At 35.6% G+C, this 21,447-nt stretch overlaps 1 protein-coding gene across 1 annotated transcript; it reads left to right on the forward strand.

Annotated features, from left to right (window-relative positions):
• Positions 1–1,224: 1,224 nt before the first annotated feature.
• On the forward strand, positions 1,225–17,838 carry LOC144437971 (uncharacterized). Its single transcript, XM_078127006.1, has 2 exons — positions 1,225–1,231; positions 15,863–17,838. Exons 1-2 carry the CDS (start codon positions 1,225–1,227, stop codon positions 17,836–17,838), a joined length of 1,983 nt encoding a protein of 660 aa, XP_077983132.1.
• Positions 17,839–21,447: the final 3,609 nt, after the last annotated feature.

The raw sequence follows: 21,447 nt of genomic DNA on the forward strand, positions 1-21,447 counted from the left end.
GTATGTCATGTGAAAATGTGTAAACATTTGAATAAAAATTAATCTATAGTTATTTTTGTCAAGATATTCCGTTATGTCGTTTTGTACATTACTTTGGATCACAGAAATGTACAAAGTAAGGGTAATGAAATAAACTGTACAGATTTATAATTTGTTGGGATATTTTGTACCAGAATTGTTATTTAGTGTATGACTGCAGAATGTAGTGTGTATGACACATAATAATGTAGCTAGTAGATGATTTATAACATGTGAAAACTAATATTAAATATTATTACTACATACACATCAGAGTTTGGGTTGTGTCCTGCAGACATGTGTTATATATCAACAAACATATCTCACAAAACGAGTGATTTATGTTGAAGGGGGTGTTGACCTTTGTATATATGATAAAATAGGTCATATCAGGAGACGTTTATGAATGACTTGCTGCGATATGTAACCCTGACTCCATTGCTTGCCACCATACATAGAAAGAAGCCAGTCCACTACACACGCAGAGTTAATGTTAGATCACAGACCCTCGCATGGTTATCCCTGCAGTGTGCTAGGGACTGGACAGAGATTTGTTTAAATAGGGTCAGATAAGGTCACCGGTTACCTTGACCTGCACTAAAGCCATTGCTTGTTTACATAGTGACTGTGTGGTCTCGCCTTTAGGATAACCATAGCGATATGGAGAAGGAAACTACATTGTGCTGTTAATGAAGTCCTTCCGGTGATTGGCCGATATGATAGCAAATTGTGATCCCATGTTGTAATATATCACCCTTATCTCCCCCCCCCCACTCCCAAATGCATGCACATTTGGGAAACATTTCAATAGTTTTTATTATCGCTATAAAAATGAAAAGGCAATGAGGCTTACCACCTGAGTTACCAGTACAGGAAGAGTTAAAGATAACAAAGTCAGGGCAACAATTTCCGTAGATTGAACATTGTATACATTTCACACAATTTGAACACATGTTGGTATAATGACAGACATTGACCTAGTTATCAGATGGTAAAAGGGGACTGCTACTGGTATGAAGGAATTTTAGGCCAAGTAGGTCATCAACTTTGATCTCATCAAAATACTCTCACCCCTGCATACAGAATGGTTTTGTCAAAAAAAGTTTTAACAGTAGCTGTAGTATTACCGTAGATATTTTGCGACTTTTTAGAACGGGTTCATCTTCAGCAGCAAAATAGCTCAGTATTGAATAAAAGTCAGTCAGTATGATAGGTAAGTCATAAACTGTGTGGTTATGGATTTGTGTTTGTTACATGTAAGAATCTCTAGTCTCACGCAATATTAAAATATAGATATGCAGTCTCTCTCTCTCTCTCTCTCTCTCTCTCTCTCTCTCTCTCTCTCTCTCTCTCTCTCTCTCTCTCTCTCTCTCTCTCTCTCTCTCTCTCTCTCACCACATTCAAGATTACATTGTGTGTTTGCTGCCTAAGTAATTACAGAAAAGCTGTTTGACATATTTTTGTCTGACATGTTACCGCATGGAAACAAATGTGAAAGCTTGTTGAGTGATCCCCAGTCATTGATGACTATTCAACGTTCCACACTCTAAGCTATATCCAGTTACTAACAATAAATCGACTTTTATATATATATATATATATATATATATATATATATATATATATATATATATATATATATATATATATATATATATATATATATATATATATATTTTTACGCTCTGCCACTGTGGTATAGAGCACTGTCTTAGCAGATTGATACTCACCGAGTTATGATAGGTAAGTCATAAACTGTGTGGTTATGGATTTGTGTTTGTTACATGTAAGAATCTCTAGTCTCACGCAATATTAAAATATAGATATGCAGTCTCTCTCTCTCTCTCTCTCTCTCTCTCTCTCTCTCTCTCTCTCTCTCTCTCTCTCTCTCTCTCTCTCTCTCTCTATATATATATATATATAATTGGATTTCAACTATATCCTATCCATAGCAGTCTGTGGAGAGCGAGAAGACATAGTCGAAATCTACCAAGGCGAGAGTCTTGGCTACTCTTACTGTGGCTTTACTAAGCCTTTAGTACAAGCTTTGATAATTATGACATTATTTTTGTTTAAAAACTAAATTAATATTTACCGCCAGCTGCAGCGGGGCATGAGGTAAAAGAAATTTCATTCTTCAAAGTATGACTAATGTATATAGACACATTACTCAGCTTGCTTAGATCGGAGTAATGAGGTCTCAGGTGTCGAGTTGAGTAATCTTAATTGTTTGCTTTACCATTACGCACTAATTAATCCTTCATTATGTAATCAAAGATAATTGCATTTATGATAGATGAGTCATCAATTAAGGTTTTTATTTTGACTCTCAATGATTATTAGTTAAAGTGATATTATATTACAATTTTATCCGTGGACCAAGCTAAGAATCTTCACTAGTTGACAACTTTGCTTGACATAGTCAAGATCAACTAACGAAGATACTGAGCTACCGTATAGGCCGTAGACCTTACAATACTGCTATCCACGCGAAACAGTCTTGTGACGTTATGTCAAAGCGACAAGCTTATGATACGAACTTTTGCCTCGGGTGACTTGATACAACAGTGTCTCGTAAATCAATACCAAGTCTGCCATCTTGTTACGGATATTAAACGTACATTAATAGAATGTGTTCGGTGTAGCTTTATTACTGCTTGTATTGCCAACATGTTTATAAACTTTAAAAAAAACACACAAGTAATTATAGATTCTAATGATGGCACATAACATGGCAACGCTTTCAACCAAATGTGTAAGAGTTTTGCACTAATTCTTTAATAATTGTTCAATGATTTAAAATTAAATTCCATGTCAAAAACGTCTAATTTTATTCGTAAAATAATAAATATTATTTTTCTTTTAAGTTCTTGTCTGGTACTTTTGGGGGTATTTCTTCAAAATAGATAAACCTCGATAATAGCCTGTCATGACTCGATCTACGGAAAACTTCACAGCTTACCGCGTGTATGTGTTGTTAATACTTGCAAAAGAGCAGTGGACAAAAGTCTTCTTTGGGGCATGGAGAGACAATGAATAAACGATTATGATAGAACAATACAACGAAATATGTGCAAACAGCGGCAACTCAGAAGTATTGTATTATAAAAGTGCCTGATCTGCCGTATATCTCTGAAATCATATGTCGCTCGTTAGTCAGGCTGATTGAATGTTCGCAATGTGGCGAAACCACTTTTGTACGGGTGTGATGTCATTTATTGGTGTAAAGAAACACGGGTCTCGTTTTAGTATCTCAATATATCACTAAGGTATTTATTCGTATAATTACTAAAATATGTTCAGTTCTGCGCGTTCAAACTTAACGCGTGCCTCCTCCATGAAAATCTTTCGTACATATTTTAGATATTTCTTCGGCAGTCTTACTCCCTTCCATCTTTCATCTAGTAGAATGGTATGTGCCAGGTAAGATAGGTGATATCACGTGACTTGAAAACACGATACTTCATTCGCGGGATATTTCTAAAGAACTTGTACATGTTTTGTATCGATGTTGAATTGAATGGTTTTGAGGCGACCCGGGCCCACCTACGACTGTCACCCTCCACTCCAAAAGCCAGGCACCGAACGTTTACGAGTGATTTACACAAAAGCAATCGATGGAGGTGTAAATCGCTTGGTAGACACACACTACTGGTATCATTTTTCTTGGCTGGACAATCATGATGTCTATTACAAGTGGCCCGATTCTTTGTAAAATTGTGTTGCTGTTTGTAAGTTGTTGTTGTTGTTTGAAGCTAGGATGGTCCATCAAAGTAAATGGTGAGTACATATATATGCTTCATTGACTTCCGAAGATCTAATTTATGCGAGTAGATAGTGAAAGTTTCAGTACATTTACAGAGTTAGAGCTCAGTGTATAACAACCGATAGAAACGTGATAGCTACAGTGTCTGAAAATGATGAGTTTTAGTCAACATAATTACCCAAATTATATTTTTAACCGAAGTACGGTGAATTACAGAGCAGCAGTACCGACCGCACAGGCATCGATTGTCCGGAGCGTTGCGCCCAGGTACGAGACACGATAATTGGCCCCTTTAGTTAGATTGTAAATATGTACGCGGTAAGTACTGCCAGTAGTGGGCAGTTTCTTTACATAAAATTTTGATTTACGGTTGGAATTGTAAGCGAGAGTGTTTTGCAGGTATTGCAGTTTCTCATTTATATTGAAGTCTGTAATCTTCGGTACACATAACAGTCATTGTAATCAGCTTAAGACTGTGTAATTAGTTTGTGTTTCAACAACAATAATATTAGATATGCAGCTTTAGGTGGTCATTATCAAAACTTTTAGTCCTCTCTGTGCTATAATCAAATTAAAATTCTGTCGACGTGAACGAATAGTGATACTTCCATGGTTTCGACAAGTTATACCGTAATGTTACTAACTAACTTACTGACAGTTTTCCGCATCTCTACACAGTCCCAGTCAAATTGTGCTTCAGTTACAGTAATGTCATTTTACGTGAACGTTAAAGTGGTTAGGTGTTTTCTATCAACTCAATCACACCAGCTTTTCACAATGTTCAATCTCCATTCTTTTTAAGTATGTCCCGTGACATGACAGTGATTTGCATTTAATGATTTGCCCAGTGTTGTGCATTGGAGCATAAACACTCACCAAACCTCCAAGAAAAATTAAATCGCAGTTCATCTCTCTTTCTCAATAACGATATTCTGTTCAATCAGTGTGTGCATTACTTGTGAAAATATTTCGATAGTACTGTAAAAACTGTAATGAAGCTGTTGTAGTTTTTCTGTTTTGAAATGTCAATGTTTTGTCTTGGTGAAAAAAAGTATAACGTTCGCTTTCAATTAAGTTTTAACGAGAGAAGACATAACAGCTATAGCCATAAAATGTAAGGAGGTTGGTAATAAAAAGTAAAATACACTTTTACAAATATTCCTAGTGAAAACAAAAGAACGGAAATAAGGAACAGAAACAGTGTTTGGTTACCCCCTATACTATTTTATTAGGCCATACAATGACTCAGTGTCAATCACAAACTGCACTGACTTCATGTGACAAAGCTGTGGTTTATTTTTATGACATAACCCTGCCTTTGATTTGACAAAACATTCACACTTAGCAGTAAATGTTATTTTCCATAAATTGTTTTAGTTTCTAGCTCAGAGGCTTGACTTGACAGTGTTATTATGCATGGTGTCAGAGCAGCCTCTGTCAAGTTACTATGTTGAGCCAGACAGCAAAATCTCAGGGCCAGATATTTTTCATTCTTTGCATGCTGCAAACTAATGTGGTTGTAGGTTTTTTTTTATTTATAATTTTTTTTTAAAATTTGTTTCTGTAGGCATATTGTATATGAAGGTACATATAAATGAATACCCAACAGAAAATACAACATTGAGTGTGTGCTTTATCGAACACATTCTACAATGTTATTTTCAAATGTTTTTTTTTTATCCAAATAAAGATGTAGACACCCTGCAGGGTTGACTGGTCTGTGTATGGCAGACTATTTTACACTGAATGACAAATCCAAGTTATCAGTGAAAGAGTACAACTAATGGGTATCATGTACAATCTTGTCTGAGAGTTCAAATGTTTGAAAACTAGCCTGGGACGATAACACCATGTCAAGAAGTGTGGAGGATAGTCCAGGCACTAAGCTATTTTCAAATATATTCAGTCTCAGTAAAATAGTGTACATACATATGCACAATCATGGCTACTTTCTGTTGTATCAGATATATCAATACATGGCTTCCAATCTGTAAAATTGACACCAAAATAATGTTAAATTTGACCTCCCTGCGTCTGTTAAATTGACATTATTTAACACTTACAATATCTATATTCCACTATAACAGGTGTATTAGACTGGCCTTGGGTGCGAGTTGATAAGCAAAATACATAACATACTTCGGTTGTTAGTTTTACCACTAGCTATCACTCCAGAGAAATTATTGTTTTTCTAACTTTGCAATCATCCATGATAGCCATATGTTCAGTCATGATACTCTGCACACAACGATCATTCACTTTATAAACAAACAAGAAAAATAACTGATTTTTTTTTTCGATGGGAAAAAATAAGGTATGGTCGACAAGGCTGTGGTTGCCTATATACAGACTCAATATGCAAATATATGTGACCTTGAGTGGTAAACTCATTGACCTCCCAACAGTTTGACCTAAAACGTACCCTCCAATCTAGGTGAAGAGTTATCACACGAATTGAGAACTATTTTTTCCCCCTGCAGAACCGTAAATTCTGATGTGATATTGTAACAACTGAGTGGTGTAAATATCGGAGAAAGAATTAGGGAAAAATAAAGAGGAAAGAATAACAGGTTTCAAAAATAATTTGGTTTGTGGTATAGAGAAGTTTTGTGAAACCGGAAAGGGTGTTTTTTTTGTATAGGTTATATTTTATGTTATTGAGTGTTCAGCAAATGTTGAAATCTCCCACTTCTTCCGGAGCAGTGATAGCTGTTTATCGTACTAGATCCAAACACATAAATCTAGATTGCAAATGATAGATTAAAATCGGGGGCATTTTTATTACCAAAAGTGAACTTCATTCTTTTCACATACACAGTCTCAGTTTAGAGTGTACTAGGCACTGTAAAACCAACAACTCTGTTATATCATCGGATTTTGTATACTTGCACTGTGTTACTGCACTCTATTGTTCACTTCCGTTGATATTTACTCAACTTTTTTCTCCAGAGAGTGGGAGTGAACAAAGAAAATGGCTTTAGAATCACAAATTAGTCCAAGTCATGAATACGACTTCCTTCCATCAGTGATTGTATGCTGAGAGACAATTGGACACTTCATGATGGTAATCTCAGAGTTGTATACAGATTAAGGGCCTCTTAAGTCGTGGAGTCAGTGAAAGGGGCTTGAAAGTGACCAAAGTTTATGCAAAGAATTAGAAAGATAAAAGACAATACTAACAGCTTAAATAAGATAAGTAAAAGTGATCAAGTCATTGAAGATATGTAAACTTGTAAGATGCTCTGTGTACAAAATGCTAATACTGTGATAGAAACTGTCAAAAAAAACATGACAATGCTTGTGCTTCTTTTCCAAAATGCTAATACCTTCGTTAAAACTCAGCAAACACTTTTATACAATGCTTGCTTTATTTGTAAAACTCCAATAGTCAAAACTGGTTTATAAACATAAACGAAGCCAAATAAATCAGGGGTAAAATATAGAGTTTACCCTGAAGAAAAAAGCAGTAAATTTGCCTTTCTGTAGATTTCCTTATTATACTGGAAAGTGCTCCTCCCGTCTAAGTCTCGGTAAATCAACCATAAAAAACCAAACAGTACACAGCAAACACAGCAGCCTTTATACTCCTACCAAGACACCAGTGAAGCTACTCATTAGTTCTTCCCTTATACCTCCATGGTTTCATTCATCGAACCTGGTATAGCCACAAGGCATATCTGCTAGTGATATATAATCATCCATACACATCAGGGAGTTTCTAGGGTGGGAAGTTTTTTGGACTTGGTTCAGTACATATCCTGTATAGATATACACTACACATAGTTAATTATCCTTGAAAATATATACATGTTAAGTCAACCTTACCAGGTGTGCCCCCAAGGGTTGTAGACAGTTTACATAATAATATATAATTATATCCTTGCCAGATGTACCCCCAGGGATAGTAGACAATTTATACATTCACTGTACTAATAAATCACGCCAGGTGTGATCCCCAGTAGAGTTAAAATGATTCATCATGTGCCATACAACTTGCCAGGTATATCCCAAGGGTTCTAAATAATTTACAGTTAAATTATACAATATTATAGTTTTGCCAGATCTACCCCAGGAGTGATAGCTAATTTACATATGGCATGCTATATAATTATAATCTCACCAGGTGTACCCCCAGGGATGATAGGTAATTTACATATATGCTATACAATTATAATCTTACCAGGTGTACCCCCAGGAGTGATAGGTAATTTATACATGTATATAATTATAGTCTCAGCAGGTGCACTTCCAGGGGTGGTATATAATTGACAAATAATTAGTCTTACCAGGTGTACCCCCAGGGATGATAGGTAACTTACATATAATTATAGTCTCAGCAGGTGTACCCCAGTGGTGGTAGGTAATTTACATATAATTATAGTCTTACCAGGTGTACCCCAGTGGTGGTATGTAATTTACATATAGTTGTAGTCTCACCAGGTGTATCCCAGTGGTGGTATGTAATTTACATATAGTTATAGTCTCACCAGGTGTACCCCAGTGGTGGTATGTAATTTACATATAGTTATAGTCTCACCAGGTGCACTCCCAAGGGTGATATGTAATTGAAAAATAATTATAGTCTTATACCAGGTGTGGTAGGTAATTTATATATAACTGTAGTCCTACCAGGTGTATCTCAAGGGGCAGTAGGTAATTTACATGTAATTATAATCTTACCAATACCAGTTGTACTCCCATGGGTGGTAACTAATTGACATACAATTGCAGTCATACTAGGTGTCTCCCCCCCCCCCCCAATGCATAACTAATTTACATACATGTTGTAAAACTGTATTCATGCCAGATGTGCCCCAGGGATGGTAGACAATTTACCGACATACTAAACAATTATAACCTTGACAAATATACCCCCAGGAATAATAGATAAAAATACATACATGCCAAGCCCTACTAGGTGTGCCCCCAGGGGTGGTAGTCAATTTACAAACACACTATGTGGTGTTCTTGTTAGTAATAGCCATGCCTGGTTTGTTCACTTCAGGGTCTATGGTTTAAATGTCCACATGTTGATGTTTCTACTTTTGCATGAAATAGACATACTAATTAACTTAAAGTATGCTAATGGTAGGTACTTTACCTTGGGTCCATAGTTATTCAAATATTGTCCCAGTTTAAGTGTCACACACACCTGACTTATTGGTGTATATGCTTTGTGTTTTGCTGTTATCGTTTTATCTCTTATCCGTGAAAAAAAATACCAATTGAAGTACTTTTTTCTTAGAGGAGAGGTCAAACAGCTTGATAAACTGGGGTCTTACTCACTAGCCCATCAGATGTCTATGTTGCTGGATCTGTAACTACCCACAGTAAGGTACTAGAATGGGCTTTAGCATGGTCACAGATCAGTGATGTAGACAATAAGCCAATCTCGGCTAATGTTTCTGAAAAAAAAAGTTCTTTCCAGCGTATGTATCTTTATCTGAATCAGTAGCATGTCTACGCAGTGGAGCTGTGACTCTGCTACACTAGTTGTCTACGAATGAATGTAGTAGAGTCACAGATCCACTGAGTTGACATGAATGAATCAGAAGAGTAGAAAGAGAAATAAAAACATCTAAGTACATTAATAAATATTTCCTTCAATTTCCTTAAAATTTCTGGCCTTGAAATGAAATACTCCACAGAGTATACAGGTATAAGTTAAACTAAATTTCAGTTGGCGAAATATGTCAATTTTCAGCTAGGTTGTTGAGAGCCATTTTTGCGTGCCAGAACAAGTTTTATGCTTTGCGAAAAATTTGAGAACATTTAGGGAGAGTATTCTACCATTTGCTACATATAGTCTTGGAAGTTTACAACATTTTGAGCACTCTGGCTGTGTCTGTTGTTGTTTACTGGAAAAAAAATTGTGCTGTCTAAATTTAGTATCAATGGATTTACTGAGGAAAACATTGCTAAGAGGCTACTTGCTGAAATAATGTTATTTTGACGATTTCCAAACATATTCACAATAATTCTTGTCCAAGCATGCAATTTTAATTAGGAAAGCACACAGTGAGTTTGAATTGTTTTCAAAGCTTTTATCACAAGGGTGTCTAATGGCACTAACAGTTATGTAGGTTCAAAGTTTGTATTTATTATACAACACTTCAAATCCCCATTGTCAAGTTTTTCAAAACTACATCAATAGCAAAGTAATCTGCTAGTCTGTCTGATTGCATTGCCATGACAACTAATCTCAGATTTTAGTGAGTATTACTACACTCAATTGTTCTAGTAGTGAAACAACAATCGCTATCTGTATCTGCCATATGAAAACCACCCTTTCCTGTGTCTGACTTTTAAGCCAAGAATTTAGTTGATAATGGATACAAAGTGTTTCAAGCTGTTCAAGAAAAGTTACTGGCCAGGAAATAGTGTCTATATAATAGTGTCTCCTATTTGTACAACCAACAGGAACAACTTTGATGTATGTTTTTTGTCATGACGAAATTTTTTTTGAGACTGAAATGTGCTGGGTAGACATTGGCATTTCAGCTATGCGTAAGACCGGACTATAAACATATTTAGTTTTGATAAATGCTACCGGAAATTAGACCAAACATGTCAGCTGCAGTTTAAATGAGAAATTTGTAGCTCAGTTTTAAAGAATACATGTTATTGCTAGCTTTTGAAAGTTCTTAAAACTGCAAATTTATTTTTCAGATAAGTTTTTGAGCTACATTTCCTACTAAATTAGGAGGTTTTTTTTTTTTTTTTTTTTTTTTTTTGGGGGGGGGGTTCAGGTCTGACGTACACAAAGCATGTAGAGAGATGACAGAATGATTTGCAGAAACGAATGTTTAATTCAGTCACTGATGTTAACCTGAATGTAATGATTGAATACAGGCCTAGAAAAGTGTGTTGCTTCATTTCAATATCTGAATATTTCTCCACATGTTTAGAATTCTAAATTTTTTTAGGAACTGACATAAATTTATTTTTATCCACATTGCATAAGTTGATGAAGAGTTAGTTTAGAGTCTGTGCAAGAAGATATTGCCGAGATCAACCCAGTGAAGATTTACATAAAAGCTCAGGAACAGTTAGTTGGCAATGGCTTTTGTTTGGCAGGATTTGGCAGATCTCAGCCACTGGGTGCAAGGTCACACACGTTGTAGAAAGTAAAAAATAAAACTAAAAAAAAATTTTTTTGCTAAAAAAAAAGTCACAGAGTTGGAGAAAATTGATTTAAAAAATTGTCAAAGTTAAGAACTGCATGTAGTGGTGATTTTGATGACTACTGTACTGGTATGAAGATTATTAAGTGAGATGAATTCTTATCTTTTGATTCAGAAAATATGAAGAGGGAAAGTGAAAAAAAACAAAGATCCACATCATGCTACTGTAGAAACAGAATTTTGAACATTCTGGTGTCAGTATAGGCAATTGTGTTTTTTGATTGACAGCAACGAAACTTTCAACTTCTCCAGGAGAGATTTGTCGTACCACACAGTATTGTAATTTAGTGAATGTTTTCATAGTTTGAAGTGTTCTATGTGGTACAATTACAAAATACAGCATTAGAGAGAGTACTAGAATGACACACACATAGTTCTGATTGTCAGTTCATGTGCGATACTCGTGTCTTGTTTTGTACGGTAATGGCTTTGTGGTGACCTCTCTGCCACCCCATTAAGATTTTAAGATTGGGTTAAATACCTAGGGGCTGTCTCAATACTTAGCAATGATCAAGTTATACACAATCAGACAACATGCATATTTTGTTTCTAATTCCCTGTTGGCTGACAGTCTATCTGAACGGTGCATTTAACAGGGCTATTTTGTTACGATTCCAATGTTGGGAGACAGGCGATCTGAACAGTGCTATTAACTGGATATTCTTGTAGTTTGATACTTCAAGTATCTGAATGCCACTATTTAAGTGGGATAGTTTGCGTTAAGTACTCTAAGATCTGAGACACATCACCTGTTTGACATATACACTCACGGAGTTGTATAGTCTAGAGGGGTTTTATAAATCACATCAGAATTTGTCAGCTACACATGTCAATACTTTATATTCTTTGTTGCGGTATTTAGTCAAGTTTCATCAGATTGTTCATTCCTGTTTTTGGACTGTGATTTAAAAGGGCTCAGGTTGAGTTTGCACATTCCGCTAACAGTGCCTGGAAAGGATTTTTAATACCATCATAGCTTACACGGATATTTACATTGAACTAGAATAGTATATTGAGGTTTTAAGTATGTATTTTCACTTGCATAAAAAAACTTGTAAACATAGCTTATGTCTATAAACAAACAATTTAGAGTAAAGGTGTTTCTTGATCATTGGTCAAAATTGACAGTTTATCAAGTTAGGATTTGGGCAACAATTTTCTTCTTTTAGTTTGTAAATGAGTGAGCGAGTTAGTGAGTTAGTGAGTGAGTGAGTTACTCTGTTTGTGTGTTATGAACTTGTGTGTTTGTATTTCTTTGTAAGACCTTCAACTTTAGGTGATCTTGTGGGAAAGATAGGAAAAACTTCCTGTATTAGTGTCAAAGCTTTGCTGTAGACTTGTTCTAAACATACTTGAAACAGGTTCTTCTAACTTTCGTTCCAAATCATCCCTTGAACAGAGCAGTACAAATTTTGTATATCCAGTATAATTGGATAATCTATAGTAATCCCTCATGGCTCAACAAAGTCTACTAATCCTTGGCTTCATATTACCCCCTCCCCCCATCCCCCAAATACAGATACATAAACTTGACACTAAATAGTGGGGCTTTAGATTACCCCTGATGTAGATACATAAATTTGATACCACATAGATTGGACTTCGATTACCCCCCAATGTAGTTACATAAATTTGATACTAAATGGAGTCAGCCGCAAGTCTTGTTGCGGTAAGGTTTGCCACTGGTACATGTTGTCACAGAGCTATTGAGTTTGACCTTGTCCTGTACCTGGATAGTCTCTCATTACTTCTTGAACAGTCGCCATACTGTGTTGTGATAGCTGCAACAATTCACTCATACAGTGCAATTAGGGATTCGGTATCTTAGTAGGTATACGATATCAAAAGGTCGTATTCATGCAGCCATCAAGTAGAGACAAATGGGGATTGAAAACAAAAGTATCGTTATATTCTAGAACGCAAAAAAAAAAACGTGTACTGCTTCCAAAAACAATCAAATTTGACATGATCATACTTGATGTGGTCAAGTCAAGTGGGTGGGCAAGGAGGCATCTGTGAAGCAAGTAAACTGTAAAGGAAAATCAGAAATTCATATATAATTACTCTCGAATCGTTTACGTTTATGCCTGAAAGAATAACAGAAAATAGCTTCATCTTTACATTTTACAAGAACATGATTTTTGCATGTTGTATGATATTTTGATAAATTGTCTTTTATAAATACATGGATGGATGTAGAACACAGCATTTTTAAAACAAATTGTGAAGAAAATGAATTTGTGTTCACAAAGTACGACAGACTTCAAATTAAGGTTTACCGATTTTTGTTTTGAAGTTTTATAGTTTATGAAAAGTAAAATGGGGGCGATTACAAATTATGAAAATACTCCTTGCCCTCCCTTGGTAAAGACTCAGTATGTATTCTTCTGTGGTAATGAATGACTTGACTTCAGTGGCATGTTCATTCTCTAGGTCAGCTTACAATGGCCGCTTGTCACAATGAAGTGGTACATTCATTTTCTTTATATTGGTATGAATTATGAGGCACTATACATTCCATGTATTGAATAGAACAAAGAGTAAGTTGTAAAGCAGATCAAGTTCAATATGTGTGACTGCAGTGGTAAGCACGTCACATCTTTTAGCAGGTATAGAAGTGACTATTAAAGCCATTGTCGGCCTCTTTCCACAACGAACTTGTTTGTTAGAGTTCAGTATGTGTGACTGTAATGGTAAACACATCACATCTTTTAGCTGGTATAGAAGGCACTATTAAAACTATTGTCGGCCGCATTTCATAACAAACTTGTTGTGAGAGTTCAATAAGTGTCACTGTAGTGACACATATCTCTTAGCTGGTGTGGAAGCAGCCTACCTGTAGACTTGAGAATAGCTATCGCTACACTATTCCACTATCCTAACTCACATTTTGTACTTTTGAATTAGAATTCCCATATGGAGTGAAAATTCAAAATGTCAGTTAGAATACTGGAATAGTGTAGTGATCGTCGTTCTCTAGTCTACAGGTAGGCAAGTGTGGAAGTGACTATAAAATCATTGTTGGCCACTTTTCACAACAAACTTGCTAAAGTTCACTATGTGTGGCTTGTGGTAAACACAATATCACATCTTTTAGCTGGTATGTGGCCATTCCACTACCATTGTTGACCACTTTTCTAAATGGACTTGCTCAAGTTCAATCTATGAGACTATGGTGGTAAACATACCACATTTTTTAAAGCTGGTATGGAGGTGGCCATTCCAATCATTGTAAGTGAAATTAGTCCGCTATCAAATACATCAAAGTCATAAAGGTGTCAAGGCCTGAAAACAATTACCAGTAATTGCATTGTATTTTGTGTAACTTGAAAGTTTTTATCTTGTCAGGATTTGTAGACTAGCATTCACACTTTTCAATAAGAGGATTGACAATTTTTGTCTTAGCTGTGATTCATGGTCTGCATTCACACAATTAATTAGGGTTCCTAAATCAAGTCTTTGTGTGGTTTGGAGGCTGTGTATGTAAATTGATTTGATGTATACTGATGTGGTTAAAGTAGACCGAAGGATTTGTTGTTGTGGGTATTCTTTTAAAGCCACACTAGCTGTAACTTGAGTGTCATTTTTTCAAACTGACAACCAATGATTTCTTAACTGAAAATTGTTAAAATTCTAATAATGAGACATTGTAAATGTTAATTAGAGGTCAGTTTTATTCAAAAGTAGTATAGTAAGAGGTCCAAATCATGATCTATATAGAGGTGCTGATTTTTGGGTGTTGACCCAAAAATCAATTTGATTGGATTTCTTGTACCATATTATGTGTTTGGCTACACAAATCTGTTTACCCACAGGCGATTCAATGCTGTTCAGGGTGTACAATATTATAAGTAAGTCATATCTAACAAAGCAGTTTCCCCCAAAAAACCAAACCCTGTCACAGTTGCAGCTAGTGCAGCTTTAAAGTTGAATCACTAGTATTTGTGAATCTTTCACAGGAGTGTGTGTGCCAGCAACAACAAATCTGTCTGTCTATCATTAGTACTGACATTAAACATTTACTTCTACTGTTTGTTCAGGCCCAGATGAAATCTTTGACTCCAGCGCTGAAAGAAAAAGTGTGAACTATTTTGTCTTACGAGTACATGCCAATACAAGTTTTGTCCCTGTGAAAAGATTTGTGTAAGCCTGACTGCACATACATGTAACTCATTAATTTCATTAAGGCTGAAAACAGGACAAGTAACAGATGAAAAATAATACAGTAACAGGTCGAAATCATGGGGGGGGGGGGGGGGGGATTGAAAAGTTTAAATACATCAGACTTTAATAATCAAAATTTCCAAATTCATGAGTTGCCTTATGTTGTGTTGCCCAGTAAATTTACATAATTTCCACACATGAAAGTTTACAAAAAAAATGCCTTTTTATTTCCTGGAGTGGCATTCCCCTTTAATTATGGCTATAAGTTTTGTGACATTTTTTCACTTCTTCATTTTCATTTCAACATAATTGTCCATCTTAGTGCATAGTGATATGGACAGACCGAATATGAATCTTTAGTACAAAATAGGCACTTTAAATCTATTCTTCTGGAGAAAGCGTTTTCTTTAGACAGGCTATGGACAATATAACATTTCAAGTTGTATATGCCAGGGTCAGGTTTTCATATTAGAGTTAAATCTAATCAGGGAAGCCATAAGGATTACATAGGATTATTCTTTTGTTCTGGACCAACTTTTTGTAAACTCTACCAGACAACTGTTTTTCTCCCCTAAATATTAATTCTAATGGGAACTGCATGGGCCTTGAATTATAAGTTCAAAATTACAACAATTTTTTTTTTTAAATCAAAAATAAGATTATTGATGTCAGTTTTATAGTTTAGAGTTTATTTATTTTCAAAAGTTTTTCTGTCATTTATATATTTCAGGTCCAATAACTCTGACCAATGACCAAAATCCTGACTTCTCAGGACTGGATAGAACACTAATATCGTTTCTGGAAGACAATGAATATACAGGAGCAACTATTGGTATCGTGAGTAATGGCAGATTGGTGTATACACAGGGCTATGGTCATACTGTAGATGGCTCTGACATGCTGCCATCCAAACTACTGCACTCCTCTAGCATTTCCAAGTCTATTACAGCAGTGGGTATCTTGAAACTGGTACAAGAAAACAAACTTGGACTTGATGAAAGTGTATTTGGTGATAGCGGCATCCTGTCACATTTACACTTGGCAAAGCACCATCAGATAACAGATCCAAGGATATATGAAATCACAGTCCGGTACCTATTACAACATTCCGGAGGTTGGTACCATCGCGACGATCCTGTTTATGATGCAGTGCTCAATAAAATCCATCTATCACAAGGGTCTGATAATGCTGAAGCAATGGATATCCGTGGCAACCAATCTCCAGACAACTTTATCAAATATATGATAACGCAACCACTTGATTTTACACCCGGAACAAAATATCAGTATTCAAACTTTGGGTATTTAGTTTTAGGACGTGTTATTGAAGCTGTGACAAAAAGAAAGTACAAAACGTATATCACAGATGAGATTCTGACTCCACTTGGTATGTGGCAAACTCAGATTGGGCCAATGGAACATGATCATACTTCTTCAAATCTCAAATTTGATGCCTTAGCAGGAAGCGATTTAGCTGATCGTCAAAGCGCCTACGAATTCTTAGATTCTGCATTGGGATGGTACTCGACAGTCTATGATCTGCTGAGATTCAGCGAGAAAATACCTTCCATCTTAGTACCAGAAAGTTTACAAAATATGCTTGAACGTCCGTTCATAAATGAACACTCCAACACTTGGCACGGGTTAGGTGTTCACATCAACATTCATAACTCCTGGTGGCAGACTGCTGACACTCACGACAACGAATTAATATTGTATAATCAAGCTATGTCCACACAGCAAGGAAGACATGTACAAAAAACCGTGGAAAGTTACGTGATTATGTTGAGTCAGAACAACAGAAAAGACATTCGTAAGTTGATGACTAATGCCATTAATACTGTTCAACATTGGCCAGATGAAGACTTGTTTACAACCGACTGTGCCGACTCTATTCATAGGGTGACAGACGGATCGGTCATTCTAATGAAATACAGACTAGCTGAACATCAGATACAAGCCTACGGTGCTGCATTAGCATATTACAAATTTTACCCCATCTGGATCAATGGACACATCATAAAAGGAAACACTTATTTCAGTGTTATTTTTCAGCAAAACCCCCAAAATGAAGAAACCATCGAGGTATTCTATGATCTCGATAATTATAAAGTCAATGAAATAATTTCTACCAGGCCGCTGAGTTCTCCTAATGTTCAATATATGACAAGCTATGTGAGTCACAAACACAATGGACACATACATTATGTTGTAGTAGTTGGTAGCGGAGGAAACGGCGGTAAGCATATCAACTGGCATGAAAAGTTAGGAAAATATGAACAGAGACTAGCAGAGGTGAAGGAAAATGGACAAGTACCGGTAGTTCAAACCGTGAAAAATCACAACGGACAGAATTATGTTACTGTGGTGGTTGAAGACAAAAAGGTTTCAAATTGGAAATCCTATACCAACATCTCTATGCATAGCCTTGACGGTCTAATCAAACAAAACGCAAAGGCACTGAGAACTCTGTTTTACTTAGACGCAAGAACAGAAGAAGAAGATGGTGGTGTGAAATTTTCTGCTGTCTTTTGCCAACAGAAATATGCAGACTGGCTTGTACATGTAAAATTATCTGAATCACAACTCAAAGAAGAAATTCACAAACTTAAAGGTTTAACGTACAGTCCAAAAATTGTTGTTGGTTACGAGATGAAAGGAAAAACGTACTATTCAGTAATGTGGGGAAAGCCTAGCGGCAGATAAAACCATATTACAGTGGATGTTTCACTTGAGGGGAAGAAAAGTTAATGTTTTTTTAGACCAAAGTGAGAATCACTCGCTCCATAAATTAACTGCAGTTGTTTAATATGTATATTTTTGTTTTTATGTTAATTGTATATTCTGTCCTAAAATATTAGGACTTGGGGATATATTTCATGTACAATTTTTATTGGGATATCTACTCGAACGTTTTTCTAAAAAAATATTGACATTTGAGTAATTTTTGACAGAAGTTGTACAATTTTTGTGAGTTCTTCAAAAACAATAACTTATAATCCTAAAGAGATATAGTGTGACGTAAAGTCATTGTAGCTGTAATTTTATGACTTAAAGCCACCATAGCTGTAATTTTTAGCCAATTTCTTAGTCTTAGTATTCAGTGAGATAACTCACTGATGTTCTTCTGCTAGCTTTAGTATGTTCTAAGGCCAAATTATAAAGTGTTATAATGTGGCCAACTAGACGTTATTGTCTTGTGAAAATAATTTCTGCTCCATACCTGAAAATCAAAACTTACAAACTTCCATGCTAGATACTATTCCCCAATATCTTTCTTCATTTAGCTGAAGAAAATGAGTGACCTAAGGGGCCTTGTCATTATGAGTTGGAGACGAGTAGCGACAAAAGCCCTGTCATGAGTATTTTGTGATGGAATGAAGAAAAACATTGGAGAATATGCCTGTGCAAGCTTGAAATATAATGGTGATTCTCAACAACATATTTCAAACTATGACATAGACAAACTTTTTGTGACATAGAACAACCAGGGTATATGGTTAATTCCATATTTCCTGTTCAAATGCATACAACTTGGCTTGTTCATGTTATAATAGCAGATAGGATATGGCGTGAGTAAGGGGCTTGTATTACTCATCATGGAGGCAACAGTAAAGACTCCCTGACAATTTTATGAGATGTTCTTCATAAAGTTTTGATAGAAATTAAAACAACAGGAAAGTTATAGCTACTATGGCTTCAATATATAGTTTGTATATCAATCAATCACTATGTACAGCATGGTGTGCAAAACTTATATCAAGTAATTTTTTTTAAAATGTTAAATTGAGGTGTACGACAATTTCACTAGTGGATAGCCAAAACATTCAGTTGGAAATCCACAAGTGACAAGGTGGTAGGGTTGATTTTTACAATGATATGTTATAATCAGGAAAACATTTCTGATGTTAAAGCATTACGACAGAGTGATCTACATAACATTACATTTGTTGTGTAATGCGATCAATCCATAATTTAGTAGGCAATCCATATGCAATTCATCTTATGTAGTTAAGACGTGGAATTAATAATACCGTACAAGTATGGAAGAACAATTAAAGTTCCATACAAATAAAGATGTCAAATACTTTTAAGTAAATTCTGGTTCCTAATATGCATTTACCACTGCCAAAGAACTGTGTTGTCAGACATCTTAACTTTTGGATGACATAAGTTACCACTGTCCTCAGGGAAGCACACTGCACCTTAGTCATACTCCCACCGTTGGTGGCGCTCTTCACAAGCAGAGCACCACCAATGGTCAGGTTTTGTAGACCAATGTCTTAAAGAGTTCCCATCGTGCCAATAAAAGAACATAGTGCCAAAAGTAATTCATTTGACTGACAATGAAAGAGATGTGCCCAAATTCAATGAAAGATTTAAAAATAACGTTAAATGCACAACGTTATTGAATGGCATCATATATCCCAGAAATGTATTGATAAGACTGCTCGTAACATTTTTCATATTATCTTGATCACAGTGGTAGAGAGACTGTGACTTTGTGAAATTGATAGTTACAATATATAGTATGGTTCCCTAACATTATCTTTGTCCATACCCATACAGAATCTCCTTTTTGGATGCATAGAACTAAAAAGTACCTGTAAAAAAAAGTTGAAAGTTTATAGGTATTATTGAAGGCACCATTTTAAAATGTCAAGTTGTGTGGCTCCCGATGACAACGACATCATAAACTCATAAACTGCAACATTGTGGAATGAAGACTCAAAAACACAAAGAATTCTGATTTTCTTTTTATTTGCACTGAAAATCAGTGTATGAATATCTAGAAATGGCAAATTATATAATACAAATGGAAATCTCTTTCGGATAAAAAGTGATGTATCTAGTTTAGACTGCAAGATACGGTGTGTTGTTCAGCCATACCAGGCTTGTCTGTATCTTACAGATCTAGTTCTGCTGAGGTAATTACAAATATAACAAAAGCCACATGTATAGAAAGTGGTTGTATGACAAATCAGATATTGTATTTTGACAAAAATTGTGACCGATGACACATTGACATCATAAATTGACAGTATCTTTTGAAAAAGTAATTAGAATTTTCAATTTAGAGGTAATAGGAACAAAAATCTGAAACCATAAAACTATGTATTTAAATATTAAACTTAGCTTTTATTAGCGGCAAACATTATTACAATAATAGCATATATGTCTCAAAGTGCAAATGCACCAATATGCAAATTTGACGAAACAAAAATAAAGAAGATTATTCGACAAATATACCGATCAGTAAGCTATTTCAAGATTAGACAGAAAGTTGTGTCATAATTTACGACACTGGTAATCCAGCCTTCAGTTTACTAAGATAGACACAAACTAAATCTATTTGTTCTTCAATGTGGTAGATTACATACGTTGGTGATAGCGGTTCTTCTGTTGTGCGAATCTAATCACCCTGAGATCAAGATAGTGTAAACACTGGAAGTCCCTAAACAGTAATGCAAGTTCCTGAAACTCGGAGATAAACTTGTTTTCAGCGACTCCTCCCTACTGAGACTATAATAAAACCAGTGTCCATACAATAGCTTATCACTGTTGTATCAACATGTTGCAACGATAGTTTTAGTTTGTGTCTATCTTTAATAGAAAACTGAAGGCTCAACTACTAGGTAATAATTTCAGTAGTCATTATCTCATGACTTAAACCATTTCCTGGATAACTGGGAAAGAAAGACTAATAAACTACCAATAGTCAGACTCACTATCTCCTGACGACCTAGTCTTCCCACATTTAACTGGGAAGAGAAAGACCACTAAATTACCTCAACAACTTCCAATTCCATGTATTCCTTCATGAAATACTCCAGAGAATGGATAATTAAATAAAATGGGATTCAATCAATCAAAAGTGTATGTGTCATGTGTGATTTATTACACATCTTTCAAATCTAAACTTGTTTTGTCCGACTAGGAATTACTTGTGTACAAACAAATATCCCCTTGGGAGAAAGAGTAATAATTTGCTTATTACTGATATATTGTTTTGATCAATTACCCAGCCAGACCACCGAAGGTAAGTTATACTAAAAAACAGCACCATTTCAGTGGGTCAAGCATTTTCAGCAATGCCAGGAAGGTACAACAATGGCAGATCAACTATCAAGGAACTAACACAGACATTGACCTAAGACCATAGACATCTTTCATGTAGTGTAGGGTCTGTGCACAGACACACACAATGATATACATGATATATGCTATCAACGAACACTGATGTAATATACAGATAGTAGGGCAGCATTTCTGTTTATAGGTTTTACTGAAGTGTGGTGGCACATTCACCTCATT

This window comes from Glandiceps talaboti, chromosome 7, assembly GCF_964340395.1.
Source record: "Glandiceps talaboti chromosome 7, keGlaTala1.1, whole genome shotgun sequence".
NCBI classification, from domain to species: domain Eukaryota; kingdom Metazoa; phylum Hemichordata; class Enteropneusta; family Spengelidae; genus Glandiceps; species Glandiceps talaboti.